The 25,816-nt window shown below is 38.9% G+C and overlaps 3 protein-coding genes and 1 long non-coding RNA gene across 4 annotated transcripts; 1 reads left to right on the top strand and 3 right to left on the bottom strand.

The window, feature by feature from the left end:
• Positions 1 to 170: 170 nt before the first annotated feature.
• LOC108547103 (UDP-glucuronosyltransferase 2B17-like) lies at positions 171 to 4,412 on the bottom strand. The gene is made up of 5 exons (XM_017899470.1): positions 3,914 to 4,412; positions 2,588 to 2,955; positions 1,950 to 2,169; positions 1,622 to 1,841; positions 171 to 1,271 (listed from the first exon to the last, which is right to left on the bottom strand). The coding sequence occupies exons 1-5, from the start codon at positions 4,392 to 4,394 to the stop codon at positions 977 to 979; spliced, it is 1,584 nt and encodes a 527-aa protein (XP_017754959.1). The 5' UTR covers positions 4,395 to 4,412; the 3' UTR covers positions 171 to 976.
• Positions 4,413 to 7,205: 2,793 nt separating this feature from the next.
• On the bottom strand, positions 7,206 to 13,041 carry LOC108547185 (UDP-glucuronosyltransferase-like). The gene is made up of 5 exons (XM_017899595.1): positions 12,491 to 13,041; positions 11,299 to 11,666; positions 10,263 to 10,482; positions 9,935 to 10,154; positions 7,206 to 8,401 (listed from the first exon to the last, which is right to left on the bottom strand). The coding sequence occupies exons 1-5, from the start codon at positions 12,969 to 12,971 to the stop codon at positions 8,107 to 8,109; spliced, it is 1,584 nt and encodes a 527-aa protein (XP_017755084.1). The 5' UTR covers positions 12,972 to 13,041; the 3' UTR covers positions 7,206 to 8,106.
• Positions 13,042 to 20,180: 7,139 nt separating this feature from the next.
• LOC108547120 (uncharacterized) lies at positions 20,181 to 20,809 on the top strand. The gene is made up of 3 exons (XR_001890174.1): positions 20,181 to 20,226; positions 20,315 to 20,635; positions 20,731 to 20,809. It is a non-coding gene; the product is annotated as an uncharacterized LOC108547120 (long non-coding RNA).
• Positions 20,646 to 23,802, bottom strand: LOC108547111 (UDP-glucuronosyltransferase 1-2). The gene is made up of 5 exons (XM_017899499.1): positions 23,233 to 23,802; positions 22,224 to 22,591; positions 21,660 to 21,879; positions 21,333 to 21,552; positions 20,646 to 20,996 (listed from the first exon to the last, which is right to left on the bottom strand). The coding sequence occupies exons 1-5, from the start codon at positions 23,711 to 23,713 to the stop codon at positions 20,702 to 20,704; spliced, it is 1,584 nt and encodes a 527-aa protein (XP_017754988.1). The 5' UTR covers positions 23,714 to 23,802; the 3' UTR covers positions 20,646 to 20,701.
• Positions 23,803 to 25,816: the final 2,014 nt, after the last annotated feature.

Genomic DNA, 25,816 nt, shown 5'->3' on the forward strand with positions numbered 1-25,816 from the left:
AATCGAATTTAATTGTAATTTAAATCAAAACAGGCCACTAATTTGATTAATTAAATCCTTATTTCTATGCTCAGAACGTGCTGAAGAAGGCGAGGAAGTAAAAATCAAAATAAAAAATAAGGTAAATGATTACTAGATATTCTGCTTTTATTAATTAACCGTTTTATCATGAATTTTTCATCATCTTCATTCCCTGACTTGGGAGGGTTACAAATATTTCAGAGATTATTACACAAACTATTTCTATTTCGTCCCTAGGGATTACACAACTTTCATTTCTTCGATCTCAAATTAATACCAAAAGGAGTGGGAGTACACAGATTCATGAAGCATTGATGTAAGAAAGGACAGAAAAAAGGAAAAAAACAATAAACTGTCAATCTCCTTCGTAACAGCTAAAGACGATCGTAAAGCTAGTGTTTCCGGAGGGTAAGTAATGTGACAATGACGGTGCCAATCGAAAATAAATTCTAAATGGAGAAACACGATTCTATTATTAATCTTCCAAAAACATTCGTTCTGCTCAACGATCCGAAATCCGGAAATACTTTAATAAACAAAGACACTTGCAATTTAATGTCAATTTCCTTCAATTGGTATCAACCTGCACCGAAGCAGCCAAATAATAAATGACGTGGCTTGACGTTCACAACCACATTCTGATAAGTATTTGCTATTTACGTGATTCAACTGTCCATTTAACTTGTCAGGGTGTGTTTGCAACCAATGCAGTCACGACAACACCGCAAAGGGAATTTAAAAATTAATTATGGCGACGACTCACTGATCCTCGAACGGTAGCATTCAGCAGATGCACGCACTTCTTCGCTGCTTACGATCTTCTGAGAGAAATCCTTCTTTCACTGGCCCAAAACTGATTAGCGCACTTAATTGAACTATAAAACTCATTGCCAGTATATAATATTTAACATTTAATCGTCCTTGGGGTAACTGTATGAGTACATTCAGCATTGGATTAGTTCACCTTCTGCTTCTGAGAATTACAGGAGTAAAACCTCTTGTAAGAGTACACGAAAAGTTTGGCAATTATATTAAGTGCGTTTGAAACCACGAGGACAGTGACAATCGTTAGGAACACCACGATGTCCATGTCGCAATATTGGTACCAAGGTTGCTTGGCTAAGCTGGAACGAAGATGAGGAGCACCGTCCGATCGGACCACGTACTCCGTCCACCATGCCAAATTCTTCACGAGATCGTAGGGTACGTCCTTGGTGAGATTCTGAACTCTACTCATCCTTTCTTTGTACCTAGAGACAATAAATTGTAATATGGTAAAAGATAACGAATAAGATATAGTGTAAACAGTATATTATACTATATTACTATATAAACGTTTAATACCTCATTAAATATTTTATTCTTTTTTAATTTCTTCAATTATGTATTATAATACAGAAAATTTTCTAAGAACATTTGCACAAACATATATCAAAATTCGCATTAAAGAAATAATGAAATGACACTAAAGAAGTAATTACAAAATGAGAGCTTAATGTTTGTAGATGATTAACATAAGTAAATAATACGACAAAAGCACTTTTTGATCCTTAACGTAGTACAATATTCCAATATTGACTTAATTTATATATATACTCACTGTGTATTAGTTATCACTTCTCGAACAGCATTTTCGATTTCGTCTCTCGTGATAGTTCTGAGCTCCAGACGTGTCCCAATGCCAAGCGCATTCACTCTGGCTGCTTGATAATCTTGATCACCCAATATTGGGATAACAATAACTGGAACTCCAAAGTGAATGGCCTCCTCGGTACTTTGCAGACCTCCTTGCGTGATGAACAGTTTAACCTTCGGATGAGCTGGAGAACGGAATAATTCATCATATAATTCCCCCTTTTCAACAGTTTGGAAAAAGGTAACTAGAGTCTAACTAGGATGTAACTAGTTCTCGAAGGATAAGGTTATACCGAGGATGGCTTGCTGACTGAACCATTTGCCGGTGTACACGTTGGAGGGTTTTTCGACTAGATCCGTTTCGAATTTCCACACGACTCTGTACGGTAACTTGGCGAACACGTCGCAGAACATTCGTTGTATTTCTATTGGCAAATCTGCACTTTTTGCGTTGCTGCCCAAGCTGAAGTAGATGAATCCCGCATCTGCACCGTCGACGAACTCTTGCAAATCCTATGTCATGGACAATTTGAATTAGTTTCTTCGTCTGTCAAAGTAACCTGTCAGTTAAATCATATTGAAAATATAATAATATCCATAATATAATAATAATAATGAGCGAATAGGTTTTACTCTAGTTCCACAGGATTAGCCGAATATCCACAGGATAAAGATGTAATTTCGAAGATTATGCAGTATACATTAGCGTTTTATACTCCAGATATCGATTCAACTTATTTACGGTAACCACGGCATGTGCCTAAATATTAAATTGAACTATGACATATGCAAATTAAGGGTATAATGGTATCCGAATACTAATTCGAGTAACTTTGGTCGAAAGCCAAAATATTCTTTTTTGAACACGGAACACATGATTTGGACTGCTGTCATAATGATCCAAATTGTAAAATTATATTTTAAATCGTACCTTCGGCAGAGGATCCGGATTTTCTACTATGTGAGTGGAAGTAAACGTGATCATGTTGGCTAGTTTTGGTCGGGCAGGTGTCAAAACGTCGGATTGTTCGATGAAAAACGCACTAACGTTCTTCATGATGTCCAGTAGGGGAGGTAAAGGTCCAAGGTAACTCTCTGCCAGTTTCTGTTGAGACGGGTACACGTCCCGATGTAAGATGTATAGAAATCGCCACATATATATGAAATTTAACAGCCTCTGTGTGAAAGACAAATTCGGGCCCGTGTTCGCTTGCGATTCCCACGCGTACTCGTGAGAGGGAAGCACTATTCCGCCAAGGGTGTGTTCATTATGGGAGATCATCCCCAATGAACTTAGCGCTGCGACGATGTAAAAATTGATTAGCAACATATGTTAATGCCGTTCTCACTATATCTGTTAGAAAGTATTTCTTATCCTCCTGATACTATTTTCTGTACCGTATCAAATACTAGGTGAAAAATATTCGCGATTCGTATATCCTTATAAGCAGCAATTCATTTACGTGTCCACCTCGATTCGTTCAAAGAAGTAGACGTTTTTACTTGTAAATATATAGCGAATCTTGACTATTCGATTCCAAGGCAAAGAATTTCAAAGCTGATCCTGAGACCATGGAATGATGGACGTCGTAACGATGCTTACTACTTACTTACTTGCACTGCGCAGTTATATCTGGTGTATACATTTACATAATAATAATTAAAGTAGTACGATGGAGACAGACAGGTGGACGGGATTTCGTTACTACTTCCATAAATCTCGAGGACAGCTTTGATGAAACAGAGCTATCCGCTTTCCGTGACTGCGACTGCCGATGCTTCCAGTTAGAGAACGACCATTTTGTCAGATTTGGTTCAGTATGTCCGTCGGTATGTCGTGCCCGCATGTCGATCTTGTTCATTATGACCTTAACCTACGTGCTATTTCCCGATTGCGCGGACTATAGTAAATAAGAAGGTCGGTGGCGCGCCGAGCCATTCACCTGTTCAGCCGTGTGCCCGAACTTGCGCAAAATGTATACTTCCTATGACATGTATACTTCGGCGCAACGAAGTACCATGACTTCGACTCTTGTGTAATATTAATGGAACAAATTCCTCACAACGTGTCAGACACGTGGTTTTCGCTTATGACCCAAATTCCTCACCACGAGTCGGACTCGTGGTTTTCACTTATGGCCCACATCCATTACCACGAGTCTCACTCGTGGTTGTAGGCCAGAGGGTTAAACCGTTCGAACACGTGGAACTATTCTACGGAACAAAGATGAGGTGACTGAAATTGATGTCAAAATACCTATTATGGGCACGTTAAATCTGTGCGCAAATGCATATAGGGACGGTGTGTAGAGGAACTCCGTCAGGAAAACGTCGAATCTTTCGTTGCTGTCTGGAGCATAGAGCTTCTTCATTTGCGGGGTTTCGAACACTGGTATGGCGTAATCAGTGCACTTCTCCAAGAATACGTCCTCCATGATTTTGTGCCATACTCTTCCATCAAACCTCAATTCCACCAAGTTCATCTGGCCTAATTGTCCGGAATTCCTGCTAATGTCGATCTGGGTAAAATTCAGAGAGTTGATTCCCGATATAGGGTTCGTGGTGACCAGCACAATTTCGTGGCCTCGTTCGTGCAATTCTAGCCATAATCGCCAAAACGGGACCTGATGGCTGTAGGATGGCGTCGCGACGATGGCCAGTATCCTGTAGCATTCCGTCTGCTTCGTGAAACACAGCACGCACAGAACAATGAACAGACTCACGACAGCGTGCTTCATGCTTCTCGTGTTAAGATAAACTGCCTCAAGTGTCGATAACGATTCTGTTAAAACGGGCAGCTACCAGTTACTCCCCACTTACGCAATGCTAATGCTGACAATAATACGATATCGGTACACTCTACGCTTTAAAAATGTTATCACTGGATTTCGAGTGACAGTATTTGATGTGCTGAGTGGTATAGCGGAATGCGCAACTTGAGAATATCTCTTCACTCTGGCACTATGGCGGTTTTGGATTTAGCCGTGAAAACGTCAATTCTGCAATGAAGGAATGTGAATGAAGGACTTTTATGGTCATAATATGATTTCAATATGGCATTAATATGGTTTTACTACCTATAGATAGGATAATTCGAGTGAACCTCTTTGTCTGACAAAATGATCTGTCACTGGAAATGGGTTTGAAATATAATAACTTCTAGGAATATGAATAATAATTGATGATATGTTATTGTAGTTCGAGAGAATTAGTCAAAAATTGACAAGAAAGATATATACTCTGGAATTATGCTGCAGATATTATCGTTTACAATGTCGGACATGGGTTCAACTTACTAGCTTTGAATTGTTTGTGCCTAAATATTGATTTGAACTACGGCATATAAAAATCAAAATTACAACGGTGTCTGAATATTAATGCAACCAACTGTATTTGAAACGGGAAGTTATTAATAGTTCGATAGGAGACGCATATGATTTGGGCCACTGTCGTGATCACCGCGGGAATTATAAAATTGTATTTCAAGTCGTACCTTTGGCAGAGGATCCGGATTTTCTTCCATGTGAGAGGAAGAGAACGTGATCACGTTGGCGAGTTTCGGACGGGCAGCTGTCAAAACGTCGGACTGATCGAGAAAAAACGCGCTAACGTCCTTCATGAGGTCCAGCAGAGGTGGTAAAGGTCCAAGGTAACTCTCTGCAGTTTCTGCTGAGACGGGAAAATGTCGCGATACAGGTGTCGCCACATAGTTACGAAATTCCACAATATCTTTGTGATCGGTCAAATGGCAAATGCTACGATATTTTTGTATGCATTACTATTCGATAAGTTTATCGCTGAGAAAAACTGTGGGCGGTAAGTCGGATGATGTATGATGGGAAGAAAGATATTGTTGACGAGATACGAAAATAAAATATTATTTGTTGATTATCGTTTGCTATACAATGTTAACTAGATATCATGTAATCAATAAGTCTTTAAATTTCATACATTACGAAATAGTGATGTGTTGAATTGATGTTTTTACTATTATCTGCTATCTAGTCGATCAGGTTAGGATGTTCGAACTGACTTAATTGACAGAGACAGCAAGTGTCACATTTTGCATAACAGGTTTATCCATTCAACAGATGTAGAGAAGAATTCCGATAGTTTATTTTCTCTTCGTGGCAGGAAACGTAATTAGATTATCACCTTAAAATCGAAATTTTAAAAATTTCTTTTGTCATCGTAAATATCATGTTTACCTTATAAAATGGCAATTCGCGAATTTTTAGTTATTTTTAATATCGTGTAGTTACCTGAACCTGGGCATATGGATGCAATTGACAGATTACACATTTTTTATATATTATATATATTGTGAGGATGGTGAGTGAATGACATTTATTAATTCGGGTACTATAGCTGAATTGTTCCTGTGTGGAATAATACGTCAGACATAGAAGACCCGTTTAGGCCCTTTAGCAACCAAGACTCTAGGGCAGAATACTTTATTGCTCGGTGTTCAATTGTGATCAGTGTTCAGTGTTCCTTATTATCTGGGATTACCGGACTCGAAACGTCCTACAAAAGTTTAATTTAGGAAATTAGGTTTTAGCACTTCGGATTTAGCTGATGATGGACCGCAGAAGATCGGGGCATTTCTCTCTCTTTCAATAAATATTTAAGACGTTCTTATAAAATTTAGCGAAACAGCAACTCTTATAACCGTTTCTAAAAATTTTTGTTCTGTTTACGTAATTATGAGCTACTGAGCTAAGATATACATGGGAGTTTTTATCTTCAAGATTAGACTTTAGAATATTACTTTTTATGAACTAAATGCTCTTCATCTGTAAATTTCATAAAAAGACGTGACTCCAGTAACCCCTTTATATTTTAGATTTCCCACTTAAAATTCCTGATATTTTCAAATTATTCTATGCATAATCATCGAACAAATATAAAATTTAATCGTATAATATCTATATTCCTATCTATCTATGATACACTATTGCACCACTATGTATGATGTATGCAAATGAAATATATATAGTGACATTGGAAAACGATAATTGTAATTATTACTGTAACATTATGTAATTCGAGTATTTATCAAGTAATTGAAATCGCAACTCTGATAACCCGTTAATCTCTAGGCTTTATCACAGTGATATGACAAATGCTCTATAACTATTTATAAACGCTGTTATTTCCTTGTTTCATGCAACATCTCTGGTAAACGCCAAGATTTACCAACATTAGATGATAAAAGTCCTTTTCACTAGGAGTTGGAGTTGGAGATGCATGCACATTCGATATTACGTGAATTAACATGGGAAAAGTAAAACACTTTAGGAAAGGAATTGATGTGTCCATCTATTTTACTCAAAAAAATAGAACCTAATTCAGACTTAACGTAAACCAAAACAGGTCTTTTGTTTGTCAAATTAAATCGTTGTATTTAATACTTATATGGAATTAAAGAAGAACAATACATGCAATTCATACTTCTATTACAATTAAAACATCTAATTACTTACGCCTACGTGTATGATTTTTTATCACTATTTCTATGCTAAGAACGCGTAGAAAAATATTAGCGCATAGAAATAAAAATAGAAAGTTCAGTAAAAAATTACTAGATTTACGGTTACTATTGATTAACATTTTTAATATTAATTTTTCATTATGTTCATTCCTAATTTTCAGACTGTTCCAATTTTACATAGATTATTACACAAATCATTTACTACATCGCCTCAAGGGATTACGCAACTTCCACTTCCAAAGTCCGCAAATTAATAACAAAACGCCTGAGAGACTTTGGATACAAATTTATGACACATACGTACAAAAATGAAAGTCGAAATGCATAAATTTATCGCTTCCTTCATAATCAATCAAGACGAGTCCGAAACCTCGCGTTTCTAAAGAATTAGTCGATAACGATATGACAATGACAATCACTATCGAGCACTATTCCTGAATGAAGATTTAAATTTTATCATAAATCTTCCGGAAGCACTCAGTCCGTCCAACTATTGTCTCCATTTTACCCTGAAATGCTGTTAATAAGAAAGAGATATACAATTAAGTATAAATATTCCTTAACAGGAAGCAATCAGCACGTACTTCCTCGAGAAAGCAGCAGTCAAAGATTCAGAGACGTAGTTTGACGTTTAGAACCATATCCCGATATGTACTTGCTATTTACACGATGCAGCTTGTCAAAATCTAACCTGTCAGGGTGTGTTTGCAATCAATACAGTCATGACAGTTCCGCAAAGGGAATTTAAAAATTAACTATGACGACATTTCACTGGTCATCGAACGGATGCATTCAGCAGATGCACGCACTTCTTAGCTGTTTGCGATCTTGTAACGTAAAATCGTTCTTTCATTACGCCAGAAACCATTAGCCCACAGATCTCGATTAAAATTCCTTTGTTCGGAAAAAATATTTAACATTTTGTCCGTTTCAGTATACGCACATTCCGGGTTCGATTAGCTTATTTTTTGTTTCTGATGTGAAGAGTGCTGCCACGTTTTGTAGGAATACACGATAAGCTTGGCAATTAGGCTAAGTGCACTTGAAACGATTAGGAAGGTGACGATAGTAAGGAACACTACGATGTCCATGTCACAATATTGGTACCAAGGCTGCATGGCCAGACTGGAACGAAGATGAGGAGCACCGTCCGATCGGACCACGAATTCCGTCCACCATACAAGATTTTTCACGAGATCGTAGGGTGTGTCCATGGTGAGATTTCTAACTTTAATCATCCTCTCCTTGTACCTACAATCAAAATAAAATGATATAAAATACTGAATAAGGTATAGTATAATGAATATACTTTGGTATGTTATTATACAATGGTATAAGATCATATTAAATTATTTTTTACAATAGTTTGTGCAATCGTACATAAGATGTAGATCATTTTTTGAAATTCTCACCAGAATATTTATAAGAATATATTCATTTTTATAATTGTATAAAGTTTCATATAAATTCTAAAGAAAATATAATGAAGTGCATATATTAATAATAGAAGTAACATTGAATAATATAATATTATACATCATAATAGTTCCAAAGATGGTTAGGTTAGGTTAGGTTTTTAATGGGGTGAAATCTCACATAACTCCACCTCCTCCCCTAGGGAGGTAGGGTATCTTCTGAAGATTTCCCCCACGTAAAAGGAAAGAAGACAAAGAAAGGTTAGGTTAAGTTAGGTTAGGTTACACTAGGTGAATTTAGTTGAACTAAGTACATTAGAACATCCATACAAGGCGCTTCATGCTATTTTGAACAAACTTCTATGGCCAAAAATGCGTGAAATTCGATAGAAATGCAAAAATTACAGGTGAAATATTCATCACCTTTCCACAAGTAATTGTTTGTATATTTTTATTTAAATTGGTAAATTCTGGGGAAAAGATCGAAAGAGAAATTGAGAAGTAATTTCGAGAGGAGAGGAACAAAGTTGCTCCAATTTGAGGTGCCCTCCATAGCTCGTTCACTATACTATATAACATTCTTCAAATTTGTTTTCGCAACATTCCAATTTTGCAAATATTTATTTCACAATCTCGTAATGCACTCGGTGTTAACGTTCATCGTGTCTAGGATTAATTGCAACAAATGTCAGTTGCATAATGAACGTCAAACCGTACTCGTCTACATAATTTATTCCAACTTTAGTAATGTGTGCTGATTTATTGTACGTAAGATATGAGTAAACGATGCGATCTAACGTGAAACGCCAATTGACTGTGTCACACTAAGATAACTATCAAGCAGTAAAAATATTATACACATCAGTATTATATACATCAGAGTTATACACATAACATCGATGTGCTAGTGAAAAAGAAGCTAGTAATTTCGTAATTAATATGATACCAAAATATGTGACAAATGAACAATAAAATGATACCAAAGGAACAACTATCCAAGCCACAGATAAATACCTGTACAAATTCGATGTAGACAAACGATACAACAATAACATCTTTAAATTCATAACACAGAACAGTATATACTTAATATGCTTAATATATTAATAATACTATATTATATTAATATATATTATATATATCATTATAATATATTATTAATATATTATAATGATATATTATATATATCATTATAATATATTAATAATATATAATTATACCTAATATATACTTACTTATTGTACATTATAATGTATATAATGACAGAAAAAGTGCTGTACAAATATGACGTAATTAATTAACAAAACAGTAACACCTTTAAATTCCTAACGCAGTGCAATGTATTTGTATATACTTAATGTATACTTACTCTTTATTAGTTAACACCTCTTGAACAGCATTTTCGAATTCGGCTTTCGTGACAGTTGTGATTTCCAGACGTTTTCCAGTACCAAGAGCATCCATTCTGTTTGCTTGATAATCTTGATCAGCCAACACTGGGAAAACAATAACTGGAACTGCAAAGTGAATGGTCTCCTCGGTACTTTGCAGACCACCTTGCGTGATGAACAATTTAATTTTCGGATGAGCTAGAGAACAGTATAATGCGTCATATAATTCCCCCTTTTCAACCAAATGGCAGAATGTAACTAGAGTCTAACTAGGATGCAACTAGTTTACAAAGGAAAAGGTTATACCGAGGATGGTTTGCTGACTGAACCATTTGCCGATATAAACGTTGGCAGGTTTTTTGGCTAGTTCCTTCTCGAATTTCCACACGACTCTGTAGGGTAACTTGGCGAACACGTCGCAGAACATTTGGAGAAGTTCCATCGGCAAATCCGAGCTTCTTGCGTTGCTACCCAAGCTGAAGTAGATGAACCCCGCGTCTGCACCGTCGAGGAACTCCTGTAAATCCTATGTCAAGGACAGTCCAAATTATTCTCTACGTCTGACAAAATCACCTGTCACTTGTAAGATTTTCAAAATGTAACAACATCTTTGAACAATACTAATTAGTGGAGACGAGTTAGTGCAGTTCATGAGAATTAGACAACAATCGGAGAAGAAAATCCAATTTCTGTGGTTGCGCTGTAGATGTGGTTCTTTATAATTCCGAGCATTGTTTCGTGTTATTACCATTTAATTGCGTAACTTTTCGCGAATATAAACGTTTCCTCTTTGTTCGCTTTTCTTGGTAAATTGCGTTAGTCGTACGTTTTGCCATGTAATTGAGAAGCAAATAAGAACACTCTTATATATTTTTTAGATTCATCAATCACACGAGCAAAACACTTGTTCTGTTAGATGTGATCGTAAACAGGAGAAAAGAGACTGAGATCGAGAGATCGAGAAAAGTTGTAAATGAAACAAATCGATAATAGAAAACAATATTTAATCATTTCATTTTCTACTTACGAATTATTCGACACGACGTACATCCAAACAACCATGCAATTTTCGTAAGAAATTGATGTTTTAAATTTACAAAGATCTAGAATATTAATCTGTAAAACTTTTCTCCATAGGTAGATAATATACATATAGCAAAACAATTTTCTGCGTTGATCGTGTAGAAATGTTGAATCAAAATGTGTCATAAGCCATTCAAAATTACAACGTCGTCCGAATGTTAATTCGAGGAAATGTATTTGTAACACAAAACAAAATATACGACTTATGACATTGTCGTGGTTATCTACATGAATAACAAAATTATTTTTCCAGACATACCTTCGGCAGAGGATCCGGATTTTCGAGTATGTGAAAGGAAGTGAATGTGACCACGTTGGCGAGTTTCGGTCTGGCCGCTGTCAAAACGTCAGACTGATCGAGAAACATCACGCTAACGTTCCTCATGATGTCCAGCAGAGGTGGCAAGGGCCCAAGGTAACTCTCTGCCAGTTTCTGTTGATCCGGGAATACGTCACGATACAAGGTGTACAGAAGGTGCCACATATTATAGAAATTCAACAGCCTCTGAGTGAACGGCAAATTCGGGCCCGTGTTCGCTTCTGATTCCCACGTGTACTCGTGAGAAGGGAGCACCAATCCACCAAGGACATAGTCATTAATGGTGACCGATCCTAACGAACTTAGCCCTATGATCGTGCGAAGCGTGATTAGCCAGATTTGTCACAGTCGTTGGCGAGGATTATGGCGCGTCCTTGAAAGCAGCAGTTCAATCGCGAATCAACCACATGTCATACCAAAAGGTAAACGCTTTGACATGAAATTGGAGACGCTACTCTACTATTAGAACTCGGGGTTAAGAATTTTAAAGCTTTCTATCGTAATTCTAGAGCAGTGGATTTTTAAACAGATATCGACGTTTCTCCTCATACTATTTTTAGGAAAATACACGCATATATTATGCCTCCATTTTTATAAATATCGAAGCCTCCTCTGCTGAAAAGTAACTGCACACTTTGAATAAACTGTTCAGGGTAGGAGTGTCTTTGCAAACTGAAGTTCAAGTACGTGTCATAAAGTAAACGTTTCTAGTTCTAAATTTGAGACGTTAATCATCGGTTTGAATCCGCGACAATGAATTTCAAAGCTGATAACGACGTTACTGTCATGCTACTTGCAGGCCAACCGCTTGCCAAAGACTTGTCGTGCGCAGCTATATACGATGCACATAGATAGAATAAATAAAATCGTACGATGAAAATAGATAGGTGTACCCTATTACGCGTCTGCTTAACAGATATCAAAGCCAGCCTTCAGAAATGCAGCTGTACGTTTTCACTAATTACGACACCTAATGCTTCTGTTTCAGGACGTTTTTCAGATTTAGTTTGACAGATCTGTCCTAATTGTGTCCTTCCCACTGGTCGATTCTGTATACAGCACTCTGTCAACACTTCGAACTGCTGTTTTCAACGAAACGGAGAAGTGGTAAAAGAAAAAGTTGCAACGATACCTATCAAGTGCGCGTTAAATCTGTGCGCGAAAGAATATATGGACGGCATGTAGAGGAACTCCGTGAGGAGAACGTCAAACTTAACGTCGCTATCTGGAGAGTAGAGTTTCTTCATTTCCGGGGCATCGAATACGTGTCTAGCAAAACTGTCGCACATAGCCTTCAATTCATTCTGCACGAACTGGTACCACGTTTTCCCTTCGAACCTCAACTGCACGAAGTTGATGCTCCTTATGTCACTGTAGCCCTTGCTAATGTCGATCTGGGTGAAATTCGGGGATTGAATGCCCGGTATAGGGTTCGAGGTGACCAGCACAATTTCGTGGCCGCGTTCGTGTAATTCCAACCATAATCGCCGATAGGGGATCTGATGGCTGTAGGACGGCGTGGCGACGATGGCCAGTATCCTGTAGCTTTCCGCCTGCTTCGCGACACACAGCACGCACAGAACGAAGAACAGGCCAGTGACCATGTGCTTCATGCTTCTCGGGTCAAGACGAACTGTCGCAAGTGCCAGGCTACAGGCCTGCTAAAAGGGACATCTCTTCGGTACCGTCAATTTACGTAATACGGACGCCGACGATGATACGATATTTTTGTATGCATTTCAGTTCGATAACATTATCGCTGAGTCATCAGGTGCTCTATGATTCCCACTAGTTGTTCTAAGCTGTTGTTACTATTGCTATTTATTATGACAGTGTGTTCGTTGCAGTGAGTTTACTTTAATCACGAGAAACACTGTGTCGTGTCCAGCTTTTTCTTCAGGATTCCTCTTCTTTCTGACACGCTACCGTTTATGGATTCTGTCTCGAAAAGAATTCCTGCGATCGTGAAAGGAGAATGGTTAGGTTAGGTAACCTCCGGTAATTACCGTCGGTAAATGAGGTTAATCGCGAATCTTGTTTCTCATTCCCGATTAGTACATCGTGGACAGATAACAGAGATATCTTGATAATGAAGGAACTGCAGTGAAAGTTATTTAATATATAATATAAGTTATTTTACATAGCCTTGCGGTCATGGAAGGAGTGAGATTGGCAGTTAGTAGTTTCAGGGTTTTGCTACCTCTACATGGGATATTTCGTGAATCGTGGTTCTCATTTCTGGATATTATTTCGTAGGTAAATAACGAAGATATCTTGAAGACGAAGGAACTAGAATTGAAGTTCTCCTGAAGTTCACGAGATTAGTTTGACCGGCATTGAGGTTACATTTGTTTATCGCATCTAGGGACATTTTCGCGAGTGTTGTATTGTTTCCTAGAAAGCGAAGCTTCTTCCGGTTCTCGCGATCTTTGTATTAAATTTGCCTCTGTAATTGGATTTATTATTTGCCTTATATATGTAACTGTATATCGTTTTAGAATATTCTTTTCCCCGCCCAAAGCTGTGGGCGATAAGTGCGATATTGAATGATACGAAGAATCATGCAGTGGACGTGATAATGATAATAAAAATTAGTTGAAAATTATCGTTTTCTTAAGATAGTTTTTTAAAAATTAGATGATTTGTTATCATTCTTTATAGAACATTAATCCAATGTTGTGCAATAAGTATATCATTGCATTTCATATGTTACGAAACAGTGATACAGTGAATTTGTATTTTTATTACATTGTGCCATTTCATCGATCAAGTTATGGTAGAAGTGACTTAGTTGCACTAGATGTAAAGTATCACAAGTTACATAAATGTGTTATCGAGTCATCAGACATTAGAAAGTATATCGACACATTTTCTTTATCATGTTGAAATAACACGAAGCAGAATTAGATTTTCGACGTGAACTGAAAATTTTTTCTTAAATTGTTTTATTATAATACCACGTGATTTTTCTAATTCACATTCCGAAACATGTCGTTAGATCGCATAATTTCTCATGTGAGTAGAGACGACTATTTTATTACAACCACGTGCCTCGTGTTCAGTACGGAATAATACCGTAAGCCCAGTCGCGACGGCTGTGATACGTCTTAGATTACCGTAATTACTAATTCATCTTTGCAATCCGGCGAATCATCGCAATAGAGGGTAATATTAAGTCATAGGACGCGACTCTTACCGTAAATAAATTTCAATTGAGCCAAATAACCAGTCAGGGGTAGGGAGTGACCCAATTGAACGTTCGACGTGGACAAAATGGTAAAATTTGATCCTTCCTAACGAGAGAAAATGTCTGATATTATTTTCGTCAACATCATGACATAGCAAATGACATAGCGATTGCTTTGGTTGACAAGGTTAACAACGCTATAGTCTTGCATAACGTCAGGTCAATAAAAATCAGCGAAAATATCATCGAATAATAAATAATCAAATATCGCAATGACATTCCACAATTTTGCATTTTTTAATTGGTTTCGTTGTTAAATTAAAAATTTGGCCGAGAATGGAGCATGTATGCCATTAATTTATCATCTATTATTTCCTTTATAATGATATGTATGACGTTATTTGCCAAACTAAATTGAACAAATAAATTTAGTAAAGTCTTCAATTCGATTTCCGGTATTTTCTATTAAAATGCTTTAATAATTTTAAAGAATATACCGGGTGTTCGCGAAATCGTGATACAACGAGCACGGAGATAATTCATCGCATAGAACTAAGTTGAAAATGTAAAATGTTTCCTGTATGTGGCTTCGTTTTCGAAAAAATCGTGTTTAAATATTCGATAGAAGCGCGCACACTTATTCATTGTCCATTTCACATGCACGTACTATTGTTCGCACTTGTAAACGACGTTGGTCAATATGTGAAATAATTATGACGGATAGCAAGCAGTAAAATTTATTTTAGTAATTTTCTGACGTGGAAAATGTCATCTTTGGTGCCACAGGCGAATTATTCCACGAATTACGAAATGCAAACTGCACGCATTTCCTCGAATTTTCAACCTTGACTTTCTCGTAAATGGAGGCTCGTACAAAAAGATTTTATTCAGCATTTTGGATTCAGTTTTACTCGAGGAATTACCTGCGCTTCGATTGTGTCACGATTTCACGACCACCTAGTATATTAATATATTGCTGTTACGTTATATATTGCACCTTTTAAGTTATGTCATAACATGCAAATCACATGTCATTTGTCTACACGAAACACACAAGCAGCTTAGAAATATGTAAGTAATACTCGTTTAATATACCCTTCGTGTAATAATTATATAGATATATATATCGTTCGGAATTATCTTCCATAGCACATTCTATACTTCTAAATTCTATTATGCATAATAACGTATGATATTATATTTATTTATTATTTATGTTTATATTTCATTCACCACAGAATTATCTAAGGCAAAGTTTACAGCAACGATTGCGACATTCATCTAAGTTTAAATTGATTTCTCCGTCAAAATCGTTCTAATGGATTTCATTGTCACTGCAACTAACACGGGACTAAGTCACGGTCATGGGCATACAAGCGCTAGACGCGACGCCAGTGTCACGGAACGATACGGTAAATAAGTAATGCGTCAGAATTTCTAGCAAGCATACGACAGTCTTAACAACTTATTTTAATACTTTAACCGAACGCGTGCGACATGCCTTAAAGCAAGATTTATAACGACGAAGAATATCACGGTTGGTTGGCTGCACAAGACTGTCGCTTATGGCGAAATGGGCGCCAATTTATAGACGAATATATCTTAAAATGGCATGGGAATTTAGGGAAATCGGGAGGACACGTATCTATTCTTGGAAAACGAGATAATTTTATCGGAAGCTACGAGGATACTCGTATCATCTTGGTAGTAATGTAGTGGGAAATCTCGTTCTGCAAGAGGAAAGTAAGATCGATTCGCGTTACACAGGACACGCGTATCTTCTGAGAAACGATACAGCGGAGTTCTGGAGCATGTCGGAGGTAAACAAGATAGGCTCGCCACGCGTCGGCGTGCTTGAACTGTTAAGCGTTGTGCGTAACGGTGAAATTCGGAAGTAAAAGCTGCTCGTCCCGAGAGGGCGCTGCGAGCCGTAACGGGGGCAGAAAAACGTCTTGTGACTATTTTTCACCGCAGTTCTCGTCCGTTTCGCCGGTCACGAGGCCACGGACCGGCGGTTTTGCTTCTCCGCAAACGGGAAAGTGTGAAATCCCACGACGGTCTGTCGCAACGGAACGCGAGGCGAAACGATTTTCCGCGCGCGGGTTTGTCAAGTTTCTTAACCGCTCCCGTGGGCACGCTGCTCGCCTCTGGTTAAATCACCGATAATTGCTCGACAGGCGAGCTATCGCCGGCTGGAATTCAATTTCCTTCGAAGTTTCGAGAAAGAGACCGAGAAACCCGGACAGCTTTTCACGCGGCAGCGCCAAAATTGGATTCTTTTTAGCGAAACGATCGTGAACGGTCGGTGGAGTTTCTAGGGAGTTCGTCGACGATTTTCACCGCGAACCTCGATGGAAATTGTTAACTGCTGGGAAGTCGTTGTCGACTGGAAATGACGCGTTGCAGTGATTCCGTGTAATCGAATCCAGAGCCTGGAGACGCAGAATTGGTTAGCTGGAATATTGTTCCCTGTTGCATGTTGCTTGTCGTACACACGCATGGGGTGGCTTTTAATCTCGAGGTCCATTGTGTATCGAAAAGGTTAGAAACGAATTACTCTTATATCAACCCATTTGCACTTTCGCTCTAAACAGATTCCTTCTAGCTTTGGATCAAACTTGAACTAAAAATTGTACACATTTTAAAGTAAAATAATATTATACGACTTTGTAACAATATGAATATTTACTTTTTTACTTAGCTGCACGGTAAATAAATTTAAAATGCAAATGAGTATATTACAGAAGTTATTAAAGGGTAGAGGATAATTTGTGATAGTGTTGTTTCCCATTTGCTAATCAGGGATATCGAATGAGGAAATACTGGTTTCAAAACGGTGACGAATCTGTGTATCTTAGTGTCAAGCATCTGGAATTTCGATGTCCGATAGGATGGTTCCAACTATAGCGGGGCTGTTTCCAATCTCGAACAGTTATCGTGGAAGATATATAGGTGTTTTAGAAATTGTCGACGCTATCTCTGTCAGCTTAGATTGCTTCTGGTATAGTCAAGTATACGTGTATGTTGTGTGAAACAGAGGGAAAGGTTTAATCGGTTATTTTACGACACACGATACAATGACTCGTGTAATCGCCATGATTATGTACAACTATATCGTAGTGTTCATAACGTAGAGTATAGTATGCTGCAACTATATCAATATTCAATTGCGAAAGAAATAATACGGCTTATTTTCGATATGAGTGACGCAATGACTAATATAAAATAATTATAATACTGCCGCGCAGTTTCCGGAGTATTAATAAACTCGATACAACGTCAATTACGAAGGCAAAAGTGCGACAGTAAGAGGTTATGAGCGCCGATCAAAAGATCGCGATTTTGGGAAAGGAAGAAAGGAAGGTCGGAATTGGCGGGATTCCCGGCAGGAATCGGGACGCGTACGCGTGCTCGCACAAGCGAACGGAACGAATCTACCGAAGACAAACATTTACCGGTGAACTCAAGCTGATGCGATCTCTTTTCGCTCGGTGGCGAGGCCAGACAGCTGGCCGGATTGCGCGAGGTACTCGCGTACATACCCGCGAGCGGGCGAGATATGCAATGGATTGCCAGACTCGTCTTGCACGATCGCGTAATGCTCTGGTGACTTGCCAAAGTGCCATCGATCTCTTCCATCTCGGCGAAGAAATTGCACGGCTACGCGCACGCCGTGAAGCGTGTCCGCAGACACCACGTACACGCCTCCTGCGACGGGAAACAGTGAATCCAACGCGTTCCACGTCTTCCACCGTTCGTACCGGTGTTATAGCGGAAGCACAGCCTGTGGTAAGGCTGATGGCTTGTAGGGATGTAGAACTGGCACGGGGTGGTACCCGCAACGACTATAACCTTGATTTTACGGTGAATCGATTGGGATTAAATTCTTTAATCCGAGACTTGAATGTTTGATGTCTCCTATTGTATCGTTGTTACGAAGAATTCATTTTGGCCCAGTTTTATCTCGAAAGTGCACTGCAGTCCGGTAGAATAAATAGAATAATAATAACAATAATAATAATATAATAATAATAAATAGTATAAATAGAATAAATCTGTAGCGACCATCATTATCACACTCGCCAGTAAATGGCTTCTGACTTGTAGGAGGTTCAAAGGCTTTCTCGTAAGTCCTCAGTGAATCCCCGACCTCCCTAAAATAGAAGCTCCTATTCTACCTAAGTATCCCCGTCTAAGTTAGGGCCTACTAGAAAGCCGTACTGACAAGTCCACTAGCTTTCCTTCCTTTTCCTTTCGTCCTTCCACCTGCCACCCTATCATAGTATGACGACCAAGTGGTTACCAACAGGCAACACCATAGGAACACCAGACCATCCATACGAACATCAGGAAACATAGAGTTCTAGCACGAGCGTACCAACGAAGACCTCGTCACCTAAATACCGTGGGGGGAACCCCCACAAATTGAAATTTTATTCCATTGATCTTTCACGTTGTAAGGATTCCCTATGGTTATACAATTGGCAGAGAAGGTATTGGCATGCTTTATTACAAGGAAATTCAATTGAACAGAAGATTCTGATTTTAATTTTCCAATTTGGAAGAAAATATATGAGCACGTTTACCATAAGAGATTATACATGCAGCAATCTTCTTCTTCGCGTAATATCACGCAAAGCAGACGAAACGAGGTATTGAATTTCCAATGTTTTCCTCCCTTTCATCGTTATTCCTTTGTAAAAGATATAACAAAATGTTTTATACACTATTGTTTAATCCTCAACGTTGCATCATCCCATTACGAGGACTATTCAGAGGAAAGATTGTAACTAAACGACTAAGGTTTCTTTCCCAGAAAATCTTTTAAATATGAATTCCAAGATACCCTTGTCTCAGAGTTCCAGAGGCCAAGCCATACTTAGGCATTACGTTGAATCGTTGTTGATTTTGCAGACCAAGTACTTTGCTTCCTGGGAAATATACACGCAAATGTCATACAGATTACGCGAACTTGGTCTATGCCTTCCTCTCAATTATGCAAGAAGATCCATAGTCATTGCATGAGCATATTTGTCGAACAGGGGAGGAAAATCCCTGAAATTACCTCGAACGCGAAACTCCTTTCTGAAAGAGTATATCGGTGGAGTTATCAGTCGTTGAAATAAAAATGACAGAACCACGACGGCACTGCCAGCTGCGTGACTCTCACGAATCAACGTGAACGACTGGTAAACGCTGTTAGATAGACTCATAGAGCTTATCTCCTCTGTTCTACCTGAAACGACACGAAATTGCAGATTAAATGTGCATGGAAGTCATTCCTGCAACCGAGTGAAAGATATTTCTCGAAACAATAAGGTTCCCTCTTCATCGAGCCATCAAATACGAAGCATCTGAAAAATTACAAATTTCAGTCGCAGTACAGCTAGCAGTGAAAATTCGTTTATCTAAAATAAGCGAATTTTCAATTACATCATAACGCCATTTGTGTTATCGGTTGTGCCGTGTTCATAGCTTAACATACTGCAGGATGTCGAAAATTGGTTTTATTGCCTTCAACGAAAAGAAATTACTGCCACCCAACAGTCATACAGCATTGCAGTATGTCCATACACTTAAACACACACATGATAGATTATGCAGTATCATATGCGCACATGAAATATATAACACGATATTTGAAAATGATATCTACAATGACAATTGCACGATATCGATAGGTGAGATGAAAATTAGGCTCTCATGCTCCAGTCTTTCTTCCAGTTGTACACGCGAAACGTAGCATTATGCAACACGTGTATCTTTCAGGTGATTGAGCACATGCGTCCTCGAGGAAGAAAAAGTCAGACACAGTTCAACGTTCTGAGCGGCGAAGCGGTATGTACTTGCTATATATGCGATCCAGCTGTTTAAAGTTAACTTGTCAGGGAGTGTTCGCAGCGAATGTCATGCTGACAGTTTCGTGAAGACAATGTGAATGCCAACGATGGCGACCCACAAAAGTTCAACGAACGGATGCATTCAACAGATGCATACGCGCTCTCGATGCTTCCGATGTTCCAACACAGAAATGATGTTGCATTAGGCTAAATATGATTAGTCCAATTAGCTCGAATATAAAATTTATTTGTATGTATAATATATTTTACATTTGGTGCTCCTAGGTACAACTGTGTGCGCACATTCCGCGCCCTGTTAGCTTATCTTCTGCTTCTGATGAACAGTGGGTGGCCAACTCTTGCGAAGGGACGCGATAATCCTGACAATTAGGCTAATTGCGGTTAAAATGACGAAGGAAGTGACGGTAGTCAGGAACACCACAATATCCATGTCGCAATATCGGTACCAAGGTTGCGTGGCCAGACTGGAACGAAGATGAGGGGCACCGTCTGATCGGACTATGTATTCAGTCCACCATATCAAATTTTCCACGAGATCGTACGGTGTGTCTCTAATGAGACTCCGAATTCTAATTATCCTCTCCTTGTATCTGCAGATAACCGCAATAAAATATTTTACAGAAATGATTTAACAACAACTTTTGCAATCGTGCACTAAAGTATAGAAAATTATATAAAATTCTTGTAGGAACATTTTGTGTTTACGCATAATATATACAATGTCAGAAATGCTAAACTTCATGAGACATGCAAGAATTTCAAGTAAAGTTCGTATCAAAGGAATAATAAAATGGTACTAAAGAAACAGCTGTCCAAATCACAGTTAAATGCCTGTACAAATACGACGTAATTAATTAGTAGAACAATAACACCTTTAAATACCTAACGCAGTACTATATAGTTGTATATGCTTAATATATACTTACTCCTTATTAGTTATCACCTCTTGAATAGCACTTTCGAATTCGTCTCTCGTGACAGTAGTGATTTCCAGACGTTTCCCAAAGCCAAGAGCGTCCACCCTGCTTGCTTGATAATCTTGATCACCTATTACTGGGAAAACAATAACTGGCACTCCAAAATGAATGGTCTCCTCGGTACTTTGCAGACCACCTTGCGTGATGAACAGTTTAATCTTCGGATGAGCTGAAGAACGGAATAATTCGTCATATAATTCCCACTTTCAACAGTTTGGCAAAATGTAACTAGAGTTTAACTAGGATGTAACTAGTTCACAAAGGAAAGGGTTATACCGAGGATGGTTTGCTGACTGAACCATTTGCTGCTATAAACGTTGGCTGGTTTTTCTTCTAGGTCCGTTTCGAATTTCCACACGACTCTGTACGGTAACTTGGAGAACACGTCGCAGAACATTCGTCGAAGTTCCGTCGGCAAATCTGCGCTTTTTACATTGCTACCCAAACTGAAGTAGATGAATCCCGCGTCTGCATCGTCGATGAACTCCTGTAAATCCTATGACAAGGACAATTCGAATCAGCAACTATATCTAATTGACGTTTAAGGTATAATAATTTCTAGGAATCAGAATGATATGTGAAAACGTGCTACTGTAGTTCGGGAGAAGGATGTAACTTCTGAGATTATGCAGTAGATATTGTTGTTTAAAATTTCATAACTCGAATCACCTTATTAAATTGTTTGTGCATAAATATTAAGTCGAAATATGCAATATACCATTCAAAATTAATGTTATCATTATTATTATTATTATTATTATTATTATTTAGAACGCGAATTACTTAGGTTAGTGTAGTGGTTATTTACATAAATAATAAAATTATTTTTCAAAGCCGTACCTTCGGCAGAGGATCCGGGTTTTCGGATATGTGAAAGGAAGTGAACGTGACCACGTTGGCGAGTTTTGGTCTGGCCGGTGTCAAAATGTCAGATTGATCGATGAAAAATGCGCTAACGTTCTTCATGATATCCAGCATCGATGGTAAAGGGCCAAGGTAACTCTCTGCTATTCTCTGATGAGTCGGGAATACATCGCGATGGAAGATGTACATCATTCGCCACATGATTAGGAAATTGGACAACCTTTTGGTGAACGGTAAATTCGGGCCCGTGCTCGCTTCCATTTCCCACGTGCTCTCGTGAGAAGGGAACACCACTCCTCTAAAGACGTGTTCATTAATGGCCGCCGTCCCTAACGAACTCAGAGCTACGATCATGCAAATCGTGATTAGCCAGATTTGTTATGGTCCTTCGCTTGGATTATGGGTGAAAGCTCCGAATATTCTAATTCCTAACCTCCAACACCGTCTTTAAATACCTATTCAAATCTACCAAGTTGTATAATACTGGTAATACCTGCGTCTTTATAGCCAGTAACCCAAAAGATAAACATTTCTACTACAAAATTTGAGACGTTATTCCACGATTCGAATTGGAGGCTAAGAATTTCAATGCTGATCGATACAGACAATTTCCATTGCAATTCTTCAGGCTTAAATAATTCAAGAGATATCGACTGTACTCTTCATGCGTCTTTCTAGCTTGATGCTAGAACTGCAGGCTTACCGATTGCTGCTATATATAGTACAAGTAGATGATAATAATTCAAGTGGTAGGATCAAAATAGATAAATGCACAAGATTACGCGTCTACTTCGATAAATGCCGAGTTTTGCTTTGCTGAAAATTTACTACACGTTTCAAATCAATATAGCAGCTGAAGCTTCTAGTTCGAGACTGATCATTTCGTCAGACTACGTTCTATTTTGTTCATTACACCTTTCTAGCACTTCGAATTGCTACTCTGAGCCGACTAAAGGTGTCGCGAAAGAAAATATGACAACAATACCTATCATGGGAATGTTATATCTGTGCGCAAATGCATATAGGGACGGCATGTAGAGGAACTCCGTCAGGAAAACGTCGAACTTGGCATTGCTGTCTGGAGCGTAGAGTTTCTTCATCTGCGGGTCTTCGAACACGTTTCTGGCGAAGTCCGCGCACATGTCGAAGAACCGAATCTCCAGAGAGTTGAACCATGTTATCCCATCGAACCTCATCTTCACGAAGTCGATTTCCCTTACAGGACTCAAGCTCTGGCTAATGTCTATCTGAGTGAAATTCGGAGATTTGATGCCCGGTATTGGGTGCGTGGTGACTAGCACGACTTCGTGACCGCGTTCGTGCAATTTCAACCATAATCGCCGATACGGAATCTGATGGCTGTAGGACGGCGAGGCCACGAGGGCTAGTATCCTGTAGCATTCCGTCTGCTTCACGACACACAGCACGCACAGAGCGAAGAACAGACCCGCGAAGCTATGCTTCATGCTTCTCGTTTTAAGATGAACTGTCGTAAGTGCAGGTTACGTGTCTGCTTAACACCTCTGCGCTACCTTCAATTACGTAATGCGAACGCAGACTGAAATACGGTATAGGTTTACGTTGCAACAGTGTGCAATGATTCAATGACGCAGGTTCAAACCCGTTGCTAATGTTACTATCTTCATTGATGGTGTGTTTGTTATATCGAGTTTTGTTTGGATTGTGACATGAATCACCGTATCTCCTCTAGCAGTTCCTTGAGAATGCCTCTTCAGTGTCACGCAATGTTATATGTGTAATACACATACTATAGGTATTACACGTACCGTTGAATTATCAAATTTTCTAACTTTATTAATACAGCCTTAACATCGTCTCGTGATTATATATATCGTGTCATTTTAATCATTTCAATTAATTATATACGTTCTCATCGTCTGTAATAGTGCATGTTGATACAGGGATCAAGGTGGATGGTGGTTTAGTGAAGTGCTTAAGAAGTAAGTTGCTGCTAGAGGACCTCTGATTAGACTTTATTAGGCGGCTATGATCGTAACTCGTCTAACTGAGGGACTCCGACGGACTATCTTAACAACTCGACAACTATGACACTCACTCTGCAACTAACTCTGTATCTCTTGAACTTTCTTAACAACTCGACAACTAACTCTGTTTTCCAGAACTTTTAAAGTCCGTCTAGAGGACAAGCGCCTCCCCGAAGGAGGAAAAACTCCCTCCATGCCAAGGTCAAGGGTGGATGGGACTCCATCTTCGGGGTTAGGGCCTCCGATGAGCCACACTCGCGGGAACCCTTCCCGAGAGGTGACCGCGATGGGAAAAGTGGGAGTTGCGCGAGGCCATCTCACGTGGTCCGGCCCCAACTTCCTATTATCCATCTGGCAGTCAATACTAAATCCCGAAGCCTAGTAGCCTAAATTAGGCTTCGGAATGGCGCCTCGTGTCCGGTGACCCGAGGCAATATAGAAGTTCAGCTGGAATGTACAATGAAGAAATAAACACCGAGTCACGAACTGCTCAGCATTTAGGATTGGATTACAAAAGACCGAAATAGGCCCTTTAGTGCTTAACTCGACGTTATGTCCCTAAAAGTATGCTATATTAATCAGACGAGAGAAGTAGTTAATATGTTTGTAGTAATTGCATGAAGGAGAATTTTGAGAACAGTCTTTTTGACTAGATTGGTAGTTCTAATATTAAATTCTCGAATCCTTCCATCTGAACGCTATCTTTATACCAAGGTAACGAGAAAAATTATCTTGATAGAACGTTGAACAGTACTATCGCCGATATGAAACGTTCGTGTACCTCCAGGACTGTCTGTGTGGCCCAAGGGATATTAATCGACTTCAGCTGGAGCACGCAAGCGAATCATGGAGGACCCTGTCACGAATGGGATTCTTTTGCAAGTTCATCGCGTCCTGGCTCTGGCTGGTAACCACCATTCGCATGTTGTGTCTCGTGCAAAGCTGGGTACTATAATTAAGAAGAGCCTCCGTCCTTGTTAACTCACGCGTGTCTCGACCTCGGTCCCGCCTGGTACTGGCGTTTGAAGACATGCAAGCCACTTTCGACGAAATCACTGACATCGTCCCGCAATAATGCTTCCTCTTGCACGATGTCAGCGGATGATCCGTGGCTGATCAATTCCATCTATTCCAACGTTGCTAAATGACTTGCTAAACGAATTACGTGAAATCGGGGTTGAAAAGGGGGAAGAGGAAACTTGCTTGGTCATTGTATTATTATCTTAATAATTCTTGTAACTTCTTTGTACACGCTTCTATCGATAGATGCCTATTGATGTAAGCAATGACATTTACATATTTTATTCCAAATAGAATTATCTTGGGGTCAAATGGCATACCGATAACATTGTTCACCTGATAAGCTGGAACTGAAGGCTGATTAGTTTGTGCGTGTAATCACTGTACTTTAATTAGCGACCAATTATCCATGACTAATGAGCGATAATGGAACAATTGGTTTTGTGTATTGTTTAGAGTCACGAAGCTTCATTCTCATCTAAGACTCCTATTTTCTAGGAAGTATCATATCGTTCTGAAAATATAATGCTGCCTTGTTACTTA

This window comes from Eufriesea mexicana, unplaced genomic scaffold, assembly GCF_001483705.2.
Source record: "Eufriesea mexicana isolate 0111107269 unplaced genomic scaffold, ASM148370v2 scaffold474474840, whole genome shotgun sequence".
Classification (NCBI taxonomy): Eukaryota; Metazoa; Arthropoda; class Insecta; order Hymenoptera; family Apidae; genus Eufriesea; species Eufriesea mexicana.

What these genes read in the sequence shown, in the direction of transcription:
- LOC108547103 (XM_017899470.1), bottom strand. Translation starts at nt 4,394, where the DNA reads ATGAAGCACGCTGTCGTGAGTCTGTTCATTGTTCTGTGCGTGCTGTGT. An exon ending in CAGTCAGCAAGCCATCCTCG is followed by an intron (nt 1,842 to 1,949) that starts GTATAACCTTAT and finishes TCCGTTCTCCAG; the next exon opens with CTCATCCGAAGGTTAAACTG. An exon ending in GAAGTGATAACTAATACACA is followed by an intron (nt 1,272 to 1,621) that starts GTGAGTATATAT and finishes TATTGTCTCTAG; the next exon opens with GTACAAAGAAAGGATGAGTA.
- LOC108547185 (XM_017899595.1), bottom strand. Translation starts at nt 12,971, where the DNA reads ATGAAGCACATGGTCACTGGCCTGTTCTTCGTTCTGTGCGTGCTGTGT. An exon ending in ATTTAACGCGCACTTGATAG is followed by an intron (nt 11,667 to 12,490) that starts GTATCGTTGCAA and finishes GCACGATCATAG; the next exon opens with GGCTAAGTTCGTTAGGATCG. An exon ending in CAGTCAGCAAACCATCCTCG is followed by an intron (nt 10,155 to 10,262) that starts GTATAACCTTTT and finishes ACTGTTCTCTAG; the next exon opens with CTCATCCGAAAATTAAATTG.
- LOC108547111 (XM_017899499.1), bottom strand. Translation starts at nt 23,713, where the DNA reads ATGAAGCATAGCTTCGCGGGTCTGTTCTTCGCTCTGTGCGTGCTGTGT. An exon ending in ATATAACATTCCCATGATAG is followed by an intron (nt 22,592 to 23,232) that starts GTATTGTTGTCA and finishes GCATGATCGTAG; the next exon opens with CTCTGAGTTCGTTAGGGACG. An exon ending in GAGGTGATAACTAATAAGGA is followed by an intron (nt 20,997 to 21,332) that starts GTAAGTATATAT and finishes GGTTATCTGCAG; the next exon opens with ATACAAGGAGAGGATAATTA.